Here is a 12,897-nt window from a genome sequence, read left to right on the forward strand (position 1 = left end):
CAAATTCACTCCGTCCTTGGTTAAAATAGCCTTATAAAAAACCTATTCCATACTTTGTGGGCCTAATAATCTCACCTACATTGCACTCTTCTCCAGTCCCACTGCCAGCAGCAATGTCACCTCCTTTTCCTCGCATGGGAATGGTTTTCTCCATTCTGCACCAACTCCTGGGTCCATGTTGATATTATTCGCTCTCAGGTCAGGAACACATTCCGAAGTACAAATGACTGAGAGCTCCTGTAACACGTATGTTCATGGAAATCCCCACCACATCTACTGCCTGCCATCACTGCTGCTCTCCTTTCAGGACATGATTCTCTGTAACTTCATACCTGATGACAATAACTCCTCAAGAGTAACCGTCCCATACTCATCCGCAAAAATGGTGTCCATAAGCTTGTTTGTGCTGGTTCTCACTAAAGTGAGTAACAAGGTAGTGGGAGAAAAATATCATCCTTCAATGATGGCAATCAACTAAATGCAGCTGTTGGGACAACTCTGTGCCACATACTTCTTTCACACATTTATATGCTCAGTGGCCGCTTCATTGGGTACCTTATTAAGTTTGGTCTGAACAACAACTGAACCTCTTGATATGTCCGTATGTTCCTACACAGTGGGTTGCTGCCACATGATTGGCTGATTAGATATTTGCAGGTGTACAATAAGGTGGTCGCTGAGTGTATATATTTCAGGACCATGATTTTATACGACAACCTAATCATTCAGGAAGTTGTACCTTTTCACATAAATGGCAATACATTCCTTGAATTCTTGCTTATAACAACCTGAGAATATAGATATTATTAGAGAGCTCAGAACTGACATGGACAGAATGTTGCCATGCATGGATACCAATTGTTAAACAGCGAAAGAACAAAGGTGGAACAAGTGTCTAGATCAGGAAAGTCTGGCACAAAGATGGAGAATTGTGATGAGCTTCTAATGTTTAGATTAGATTAGATTAGATTCAACTTTACTGCCATTGTGCCCAGTACAGATACAAAGCCAATGAAATGCAGTTAGCATCTAACCAGAAATGCAAAGAATAGTGTTATTTACAAAATAACTGCGAATAAAAAAGTGCTACAGCACACAAATATAAAAGTACTGAGACAGTACAATACGGATGCAATACTGTTTAGTGTTTCCCTGTAACACTCTTTGAAGTATTCTAAACAAGGAATTTACAATCTTTGCTTGAACTCAAGTAGACACTATCACCTAAACATTGTCAAATCTTCCCCCTAAAGAGATGCAAGTCAACAATAAAGTTTTGTCATACAGATGCAATATTTATCCAAAATTCCCTTGGGAGTTTTCCTTCAACCTCATATGTCACTCATGAGTTTTACTAATCAGTATGTGAAAATTAGCAGCCGGAATAATACTGGTACATTGGCCTTCAGAGTAATTTGGTTTGTTTGCTATATATCAATCCATATAACCTGCTGTTCCATAATACCAGAATTAAAAGGCTTTCAAGCACACACATTAGCAAAGAACTGTTAGTTTAGTTCTCATTATATATTTTGAAATTCAGTTAGGTTCATGATCCAATAAGCAATCCTATAAAACCCAATGTACAGTAACTGTTAAGTATGGCCATATGTAGAAAAGATTAGCTTAATACTTGCTCTCGACTGATTGCATGTATATAAAGAAAGAATTTGAGCAGAACTTTCCCTCAAAAGGGGAAATGTAATCTTTAATAGAGTAGACTTGGAACAAATAGTTTTACAGTATCAGGCCTTATTTCTGTTTGTGTGAGAAATGGTGTTTGGTGTCATAGGGAAGGACTGTTTTATGGTTATAAGTAGCATTGAAAACAAGCAACCAGAAATATTCTGCCTCTCCAATACTGTTTGGTTGAACAAGTCACAAAATACAACCATCTTGCTGATGACTTGAATATATTATACATAGAAATCATGGATAAGGGAAGATGAGACTTGCTATAATATAAGCCAATTTTTTTTTAAAAAACAAATTAAATTAGAAAAATAAATCAATTAGAAATTAGTACAGAGATAATTCCAAGCAGATATCAGAGAAAATAATGTTTGATTTCAAGACTTGGCTATTTGTTGAATCTAAGACTAAATTTTAATATCCAGGATGACTGAAACATCAGAGTTTGAATTTATATATCCATGGAACACCAAGCCTCAATACATAATTCTATCCTTTGAACTAGTAGAGACACAACTTTAGACAATTATTGAGAAGCATTTGGACCAAAGTGATAGTGTGTCAATAATTCAGCTTCCAAAAGACCGAATCCAAAGTGAAGACGAAATCCCAGATACATTTACTACACGAAGGGCACCAAGGTGGATCAAATTAAAGGTGATGCTGCCGAGCATTAGATTATAGGATACAATGTGCATTACTAAACTTCGGAACTGTGCTGGGATTGTCATTACATGAGATATATTGTATATTAAAATTATATTAGCAGTTGTAAAATAAATACTAACCACAGAGAGGCACAACAAGACAATTGTAAAGAATATTGGCTTGTTATGCATTATAGACAGACCATATGTCATAATACAATACAGTTTAGGCTCATTCCACTCTCCCTCTATAATAAAGTGGTTCAAATTATTCTCTTCTTGGATTTGAGGATGACTCCAGTGCCTTCAACTACTAGATGTGGTGTTTCATGTCTCTTCGGTATACAGTACAATGGAATCACTGCTGTGTGGTTACGAGTTTGTTGCCGGGCTTTGAAGCCAGGTCTTTTAACACTTTCTTCTGAGGCTGTGTTCATTTTTTTTTTGGTATTTTATTTAATGTGGCGCATTACAGGAAGGGAAGTGGGGTACGCAAAATTCCTTCGGCAACCTGTTCCCAATGCAGAACATCACCCTCTGACGATCAAGGTTCATGACATGAGTTACTTCCCATATCAGGATGACAAAGACAATCACTGATGATCATTTCAACCATTGACTCCAGTGTGGGCTTTGGCCCTCTGAATGAAGGAGTGATTGAACAAACATTTTGCTCAGAACTCCATTACAGCAAGAGATTTCTGGCAGGACAGAGATAACACTCAGAAGATGCACTTGGGCCCCCTAAAATGTAAAATACTTAGACTCACCAAACAAATTACAGCCATCAAACCATTCCTCCAACCTTGTTTATGCTAAGGAGCCCTACCATTAACCAAGGGGTCTGTGGAGCCTAGGTTGGAAACCCTGGTCTATTATCTTCTTAGCAGCAATTTCCTTCAGGGTGGGAGTCATCCTTCAATCAAAAAGTTAGGAGTTATTGACTCAGCACACTTCAGTGCAATTTTGGGCGCTTGACCGTGACTGGAAATGCAATTTCTTGGCTGTTCAGAATGGAGGTAAATTAAGTTATGGAATTATTTGTGGGAGTTGAGGATTTAACCCTTTAACCACAATAAAAATAGAGCTGACCTGGTGACTTAACTCACTACTATCGATGTGTTCTTGTTGTTCGCAATTTATTTTGTTTACTTTCCTTAAAGTAAACTGTGACCTTATTAAATGGTGGCGCAGAATCAATGAGCAACATGGCACCTCATTTTTCTTATGATTTTAGCCTTTTTTATTACTTTAGTTCACTGAAGAAATGGAAGACATCTTATAAAAGTAAGGTCTTTAATGTCTATCAACAATATGTCTCACATTTCTTTTTTCAAGTTTTCTTAGAATAAAGACCTTTGCATGCTTCCCTTTCCTTATTTCTCCACTACACATCTAAAAAATATCTTTGCTATTTCTTTACTATTTAAAATATTTCCACTCAAGATATTAAAAGCATGCTTCTCAACTTATATTCAAAATGCTTGTTGGAAATAAACAGGTTCTTCAGCTGAATTGATTTTTCAGCCAATAACATGGAAACTTTTCAAGGCCGAGGGGTTACATGTACCCATCTGAATGTCAAATCGTTTACAGAAATTTTTGATATTTATCCAATAATCTATATTCCATGCCTGAAACAGCATGACATTTCCCACAGGTGCTTTATTTAAAGATATGTACACTGATTAGGTTAAGCACATTGTAATTAATTAGTTTATTTTGGTAGTAATCTTGTCAATTGCAGATTGGTTGAAAATTTCAGACTTTGACCTACGAGATATCTAGAGCCAAGCTTGACTATATAAAGGGTCCAGTGTAACACCCAGATACCTGCAACAGCAATGGCTTTCCTTTGGGTTCTCGCTTGCTTTGCCTTCATTGGCACAGCCTATGGACAGAGTAAATTATAATAAGCATCAAGTATTTTAAGCTTTGAATATTTTAATTAACTGAGACTAAACCTTTGTCTGTTGTCTTCCATTCTAGTTTGTGGTGTCCCAGCCATCAGTCCTGTAGTCTCAGGCTATGCACGAATTGTGAATGGTGAAGATGCAATTCCTGGATCATGGCCTTGGCAGGTCTCCTTGCAGGTAGGTCGAAGCAAAGGCTCCAAGTCTTGGTAATTCTATGAATGACTATTGACCTGTGGCTCTGACATCAATTGCTATGAAGTGCTTCGAGAGATTGGTTATGGCACACATCAACCACAGCCTACCAGTCAACCTCGACGCTTTGCAATTCGCCTACCGGAACAACAGGTCAATGGCAGATGCCATCTCTCTGGCCCTACGTTCCTCCTTAGAACACCTGGAGAATAAAGACACATACGTAAGGCTCCTTTTCATTGACTACAGCTCCGCCTTTAATACCATCTTTCCAAATAAACTGATTCCTAAGCTCCAGAACCTGGGCCTTAGCACTCAGATCTGCAGCTGGATCTTCAACTTCCTCACACACAGGACCCAGGCTGTAAAAATAGGGGACAAGCTCTCCTCTACAATCACTCTGAGCACCGGTGCCCCACAAGGCTGTGTACTCAGCCCCCTGCTGTGCTCACTGTACACCCATGATTTTGTAGCCAAGTTTCCATCAAACTCAGTATATAAGTTTGCTGATGACACAACAATTGTAGGCCGTATCTCGGGTAATGATGAGTTTGAGTACAGAGAGGAAATTAAGAACCTGGTGGCATGGTGCGAAGACAATAACTATCCCTCAACGTCAGCAAGACGAAGGAATTGGTTGTTGACTTCAGAAGGAGTAGCGGACCGCACGACCGAATTTACATCGGTGGTGCACAAGTGGAACAGGTCTAAAGCTTTAAGTTCCTCGGGGTCAATATCACAAATGACCTGACTGGGTCCAACCAAGCAGAGTTCACTGCCAAGAAGGCCCACCAGTGCCTTTACTTCCTGAGAAAACTAAAGAAATTTAGCCTGTCCCCTAAAACCCTCACTAATTTTTATAGATGCACCGTAGAAAGCATTCTTCTAGGGTGCATCACAACCTGGTATGGAAGTTGTCCTGTCCAAGACTGGAAGAAGCTGCAGAAGATCGTGAACATGGTGCAGCACATCACACAAACCAATCTTCCGTCCGTGGACTCACTTTACACCGCACGCAGTCAGAGCAGTGCTGCCAGGATTATCAAGGACACGACCCACCCAGCCAACACACCTTTCGTCCCTCTTTCCTCCAGGAGATGGCTCAGGAACTTGAAGACTCGTACGGCCAGATTTGGGAACAGCTTCTTTCCAGCTGACCCGGATCTGGGCCGTACCCTCCAAATATCCAGACCTGCCTCTTGGTTTTTTTGCACTACCTTACTTCCTATTTTTCTATTTTCTATCTATGATTTATAATTTAAATTTTTAATATTTACTAATTTAACTATTTTTAATATTTTTAATATTTAATATTTGTAATCCAGGGAGTGGGAAGCGCAGAATCAAATATCGCTGTGATGATTGTACGTTCTAGTACCAATTGTTTGGCGACAATAAAGTATACAGTAAAGTATTCCTAGCATTACTTACATACTGTGTCTGTTTATAGAGAAGGTCATTTCCACAAAGATCCAACATTCTTGGTCAATTTTCACTGCAGGTATTAGGCTAATTTTGATAAACTTAATGTAGCTGAAGGCTGAAGAATACATAGAGGTAAAGTAAATTATTTTGCATTTGATAATTCAACATTGCGAAAGATAGATCATGAACCCGAAACAGAAATTTTGTCTCAAGGATGGAAAACCAATAATGTGACCTAATCTCGACACTTAAGAATTAAGTGTGATCTTATCAAAGTAGGTATTTGCTGAAAAGTCACACCTCTGAACTGAGGGTTAAGTATGCCCTTGTCCATTGCGAACAAAGGTAACATCACGATTCAACAGAAAAGTCAGTGCAAAAACAAAGACGTGTTTCAATTAACCTGTCAGAAAAATCTTGAAGTTCATCATCAAAGACATCATGACAGGATACCTGGAAAATTAGACATAATTAGACATAGCATCACACAATATCATATTTTGTAAGTCTAAGAAAATTTTGGGGATATAAATAACATGGTAATATTGGGGGGAGATATAGACTTGAGGTGCTTGGTCTTTGAAAGATAACTAAGGATATTTGATAAGATGCAACACATATAGATACTAAACAAATTTTAGGTTTATAATAGTGATTGGAATATGACAGGGCATAAAATGCAGGAAAAAGTGGATAAGTTTGACTGACTGGATGCCAGAAGAATCAGTTATTTTCCCTTAGAAAAAGAGCAACAGTGGATGAAATGAGGTTTGCTAATGATACACATAGGCTGTGAGAAGTATGTAAAGAGACAATGAGAAGAAACAGACAATTCACTGGACAAGAGAGCAGCAGATAGTGTAAATTACAAAATGAGGCTAGGTAGGAAGAACGGAAAAGATGAGAAACAACTACAAGTTGATATGCAGAGAAATTTAGTGTTCTACATGAAAAGATAACTATGAGGTATAACAGCAACTAGGAAGGCAAATGGTACATTTTATGGGGAATTAGTACGAGAGTTTTGCCACAATAGTATGGGATTTCAGAGAGATTACATCTGAATATTTAAATGCATTTTTTGTTGATGTATGTATGGAAGGACATATTTGCTGGAAGAGTAAACTAATTCTTCAGTGAGGGGATTTGAATAGGATGGGCCTACTACTCTGTCCATAGGAGGAGGAGGTGATTCTGAATGGGATGAATTAAATAGATTCTGCTTAACCTGCCTGGAGAGCGTAGTATTAGGGACATAATTGTTTTAAACTGTGGGGCAAAAAGAACCTGCTAACAGAATCTAATGGGTCAAATAACATCTGCTGGGATCACAAGAGGATCAAAGCAAAGGACTGAAGAGACTTTATTGCACTTATATTGGTGTCAATGCAACTGGAACATTGTGTAAATTTTGGCATTCCTCAGCTAAAAAGGAATATGACTGGGTACAGCTAGACTGGAACTAGAGTCGATTTGCTAGGCTGCTTCCAGGCATGATAGGTTTGCCAGCAGAATCAAAATCAGGTTTATTATCACTGAATTAAACTTGAAATGACATGACGCTCATTGTTTTGCTGCAGTAAAGATGTAGTTACTATAAGTTACAAAATAGGGCAAAAGAAAGGAATGGACCATTCGAAAATCTGATTGGGAAGAGAAAGACAATTTCCTGAATGGTTACATGTGGGTTGTCAGGCACCTGCACCATCTCCCTGACAAGGACATGTTCCCGATTGATAATGGTCCCTAATGATGGAGAATGTCCTCACAATCAAACCTCATTATGATCTTGCACTTTGCTGACCTGCACTTCACTTTATCGGTATCTTTTATTCTTTATTCTGTATACAGTACTTTATTCTGCTTCAATGCACCGTGTAATGGTTTAGTCTGTATGAACGGGCAAGCTTTTCGCTGTGATAATAATAAACCAATATCATTACCAATGAATATAATATGATAACTTAGTATGAGGAGTGTAAGGAGAATAGGCCAGTATTCTCTAGAGAAAAACAAGCACAGGTTTCTAAAGCTAGGCCTATCTTTGAGCCTGATCATGTCACTTAGTAAGAAATGTTTTTTCAAAATCTTGCATAACTTAGGCTATATTTTTATTCATATTGCTTTGGCTTATGGTTTTTAGTAACTTTACTATTCAACATTGTCAATACATTTTCATGTTGTAAATAGCATTAATTAAAATCAATTTACAACCTTTATTTAAATTATATCTACCGAGCCTACCTTTCGAAAAATTAAATTCCATTTTGCCTTAAGCCGGTTATTTAAAAGAAATTTGTTATGTTTTCCTAATGTTTTTAAAATTTATGAAAGGAAAAGAGAGCGATTAATTCCCAGAAAGGTTAGCTAAACTGTTCTTTTTAAGAAAGGTTGGCTAAAACTTCATTCTCTACTCGAAAGAGCATTGACAATTATTTTTAGATTATTGTATCTACACTTCCTGGTGATGCTAACATACCATGAGCTGTGGATATAATAACTTTTATGCGGGGGCTCCCTGAGACCTGAAGATTATTTCAAGGATTCCGCCAGGGTAAAAAGTTTAAGGCTGCTCTAGAGTTTGAGGATTGTTAGAGGATTTCATTGAAACATACAAAATTCTTGCAGAGCTCAGGAAGTGGATGCAGGGAGATATGTCCCTTGACTGACCCAGTGAGGACAGCTCCCTTTCCATAGTTTTGATATAAGAGGCACACCATCTGGATCTGCGATGAGGTGAAACTTTGGTGACAGAGAATCTTAGGAATTATCTGCCCTGGAAGATTGTAGAAAGACTGTTTGGGTCTCTGATTGAAAGAGGGGGAGGAGGTGAATAGGCAGGTGTATCATTTCTGTCACTCCAGTTTTTCATGAGGAGAAACTTATTGGGTTTGAACCCTTGTGAAATTCTCTATTCCAAAGAACTGGGCATGTTCAGCTGAGTGAGTTCAAAGCTGAGCAATAGATATCTGGACTCAGGAGGTATAGGGTATGGGCAGGAAAATGCTGTTTGGTTATAAGATCAGCAATGACTTTATCGAATAACAGGATAGACTCAAAGGGCATTCAGCTGTTCCTATATCCTATATTGCCATAAAACTTGCTGTTTCTTCATAATCCTGCCCCCCCCAGTGCAAAGCTGGGTATTTGATGTAAATACTCTCATGCAATATAACCTTAATAATGAAAATCAAACATATGCAGATGGTGAAAATGCTGAAACACTCAGCAGATCAGACACTGCTCGAATGAGGAACAGCACCTCATCTTGCACCTGACAGTGTTGCAGCCTTCCAAAGTCATTTTCATTTCTATAATTTCAAATACTGTATCTCACTTTCTCTGTCGTTATCAGAACGGGCCATTTCTTCTGTTGACCATCTGTCTGTAACACTGGCTCAGTTCTTCCCTTTCCGTTAGCACAGGCTGACCTGCTGGGCATGTAACACTGCTCTGCTTTCCACAGTATTCGCTTTCTATTGCTGGCACTCTCCCTCTCTGACCGCTGCCATTTCAAAGCTTTTAAATTGATCAGGATACCTATGTCTATCAGTTTCCATCAACCATTATTGGGATGATCTTGTTTAAAACATATCTACCTGCCATCTTCAGCCTCAGCCTATCAGAGATATTCCCTTTGTCCTATCCATCCCACCCCTATCCTCTCTCCAAAAATGTGCTTTCTCTCTCACCCGTCTGAGGAGGGGATTTCTCTTTCTCTTTTTCCACCAATGCTGCCTGACCTGCTTTATATTGTTATTATCATTTTCTATTTCAACAATAATGTTTTGAACATTGTGCTTTCTGGACTTAATAACTGTTTCACTTTCTACATTAGCAACAAAATGGCTTCCATTTCTGTGGTGGTTCCCTGATTAACGAAAACTGGGTTGTTACTGCTGCCCATTGCACCGTGAGGTACGTTGTAAAACCTTGAGACCTTCAAAGTTTGTACTTACAGCACGAGGAGATACAACACTCACTGAATCTGATTTTCTTTCTGCAGTACCAGGCATATTGTGGTTGTTGGAGAATACAACAAGTGCACAGCAGATTCCAAAGCTCAGTTTATCCCTGTTGCTCGGGTAAGAATGCTTTGACTTTAATTGATGATTTTGAGAGAAGAGTTTAAAAAGTGGATCACCGATAAATTTTTAAAGAACTGTGGATGGTAGAAAAATGCTCCTGGCAGAGTTTGATCATTTGTCCATACACTTGTATTATAGCATCAGTTTCTAGTTAAGTACCACACTCCACACTAGCAGCCCATGGGTTTCTCTTGCTGAAACAAATGCATGACCACTTTTTATTGAGAATCTCAAATATATGCTCACTATCGACAACAAAAGACCGGGTCCTACAGCATCCTCACAAAGCAGTGAACGTTATGCGTGCAGTCATTTGTCAGGGCAAGCACGTCTATGAACATCAAAAGACAAAGGTCAAGTTCCATAATACTGACCATCACTGGGGAAGGGTTGATCATTTCCATCAGATGAAACATGGGGAAAGGCTCAAAACACAGAGCACGATCGAGTAAGTATCCCAGGGCCATAAACAGAGGCCATATGACAGGAATATCATCAGGGGCTGGTCAAAGCTATTGTGCAGAACATGACCAGAAGGAGCACAAAACAGAACATCAGCTAGGGAAGATTACTGACTGAAGCCCATAATACAAAGCACCTGTTGAATTAGAAACAGTATCAAGGAGCAAAAATTGGAATGAGTTAATGGGGAAATGGTGGAGAAGTGTGAAGAAAGAACTGATTGCAACCTCATGTCTCACAGGCTATTACTCACCCCTTGTGGAACCCGAATACCATTGAAAACGACATCAGTCTTGTCAAGCTCTCAAGCCCTGTTTCATTCGATGCCGAGATCTCTCCTGTCTGCCTTGCTTCAGCATACAAAACATTCAGTCCTGGCAAGCAGTGTGTCACTACCGGATGGGGCCTGACTCGCTACAACGGTATGGCAGCAACACGGCTTCAGAGAGACCAACAGCTGTGGGGAAGGGTCCCAGCCCAAAACCTTGACTGTTTATTCCCCTCCTGCCTGACCCACTGAGTTCTGCCAGCATTTTGTGTGCTGGATTGGTGGAGCTGGACCTCCATGTTAACATATGAAGTATCAATTACAAAAACTGTATCGATGATGGCATAGAATAATTTTATATATAACTCCCCCTTACATTGAAGAGCTACTTCCAAATGGCATAACCTAGTTGAGAGAATGCTGTGTTGCTCAGTGCTCCCAACAGTTCTCTCTCTCTGTGCTTCAGTTTAATGTCTTGCTGTGGAGTAACTGATTTCCTACATCTGTGCAGGATGTGAAAGGGACTAGTGGAAGGCAGGCAAAAAGAGCACAGGGCCAATGCAAGTGACGCCATTTCAATCACCCTATTAAAAATGTAGGATCATAGAACTGTCTAGTGGAGGCCATAATTATAGGAATTGTAAAAAGGGAATGAAAGTAGGAAGGAGGCACCACAGGTTTTCCTTGAAAAAACTGAATTAAATTGGTTAAATTTATTTATTTACTTATTGAGATACAGTGTGGAGTGGGCCCTTCCAGCCGTGCTGCCCAGCAACCCCCAATTTAATGCTCGCCTAATCACAGGACAATTTACAATGACCAGTTAACCTACCAAGCAGTACGTTGTTCGACTGTGGGAAGAAACCGGAGCACCCGGAGGAAACCCACGCAGTCACGGGGAGAACGTGTAAATTCCTTTCAGGCAGTGGTAGGAATCGAACCTGGGTCGCCTATACCGTACGCTACCCTGAAATATATTGCAGACATGTTCTAAATGTCGGGAGGGATGTGGGGCAGTGGAGTAGGGGTATTAGAGTCATCGCGCACTACATTACAGAAACGGGCCCTTCAGCCCAACAAATCCATGCCAAACTATTATTCTGCCCACTAACCTGCACTTGGACCATACCGTCCATATCTCTCCCATCCATTAGCCATGTCATTTCCGGTGCATCAATCATTTGTGATGTGTGATGTCTATGTAAGAACAAGGCATTTTTGTTTGTGTCAATATTGCAGCAAAGATCCATATGTTCCAAGAATAAGTCTTTAATATTTTTATTGGGTCAGGAAAATCTAACAGTATATTTTACCTCCTTTCCCCATGCAGCTTTCTTTACACCTTGCACCCTGCAGCAGACCGCTCTCCCTCTCCTGAGCAACCCTGAGTGTGAGCAGTTTTGGGGCAACAAGATTGATGATACGATGATTTGTGCTGGTGCTGCTGGTGCCTCCTCCTGCATGGTAGGTTAACATCCCCTTCAGGAAAGTTTCCTTCAACTTCTCTCGGCACAGCAATTAAATCTCGTTTCTTTGTTTCCAGGGCGACTCAGGTGGACCCCTTGTCTGCCAGGATGCAGGAACCTGGTACTTGACAGGAATTGTCTCCTGGGGTAGTGGCCGGTGCTCTCCACAGATACCTGGAGTCTACGCCCGAGTGTCCGAGCTCCGGAACTGGATCGATCAGACACTCGCCAGTAACTAATAGGATATCTGTCCTATCGTGAACTTCAAATAAAAATTAATGATCAGCGATTTACGGTTTGGTCTCTGACATTTTCTTTGCATTCTTGTCGTGCAGTGAATATTCGGAATAAGGTTGAACTGAAACATTTTTTCAATAAACTGGCGTGATAGGTGCACAGTAACACCTCATCAGTGGAAGGGAAATCAAAAGGCTCCTGCAGCAAGCCCAGCCCTAAAGTTCCTGAACCCACAACGTCACGAGTGAATGCTGAGATTCCACATGGTCAGATGCAGATTTGACCACGAACATGAGAATGGGAGTGAGCCATCAGCTCCTCAAGGCTGTTGTACCAACAAAACCAAATTGATTTCTATCTCACGTTCAGTTCACCCGTTTTTCTTTCTTGTAATATCTCTTTCACAAACTTCATTTAATCCATTCCCAAAGGTGTATTGGTGAAAAATGACTGATCTCTCCTACACTGTAGCTGAAGAGGCTGTCATCACCCAAAACACAAATT

The 12,897-nt window shown here is 39.9% G+C and overlaps 1 protein-coding gene across 1 annotated transcript; it reads left to right on the forward strand.

Moving 5' to 3' along the window:
• Nucleotides 1-4,183: 4,183 nt before the first annotated feature.
• On the forward strand, nucleotides 4,184-12,395 carry LOC134356471 (chymotrypsin B-like). The gene is made up of 7 exons (XM_063067428.1): nucleotides 4,184-4,241; nucleotides 4,329-4,432; nucleotides 9,711-9,790; nucleotides 9,879-9,957; nucleotides 10,664-10,844; nucleotides 12,021-12,154; nucleotides 12,234-12,395. The coding sequence occupies exons 1-7, from the start codon at nucleotides 4,184-4,186 to the stop codon at nucleotides 12,393-12,395; spliced, it is 798 nt and encodes a 265-aa protein (XP_062923498.1).
• Nucleotides 12,396-12,897: the final 502 nt, after the last annotated feature.

The sequence above is a fragment of the Mobula hypostoma genome, chromosome 14 (genome assembly GCF_963921235.1).
Source record: "Mobula hypostoma chromosome 14, sMobHyp1.1, whole genome shotgun sequence".
NCBI lineage: Eukaryota > Metazoa > Chordata > Chondrichthyes > Myliobatiformes > Myliobatidae > Mobula > Mobula hypostoma.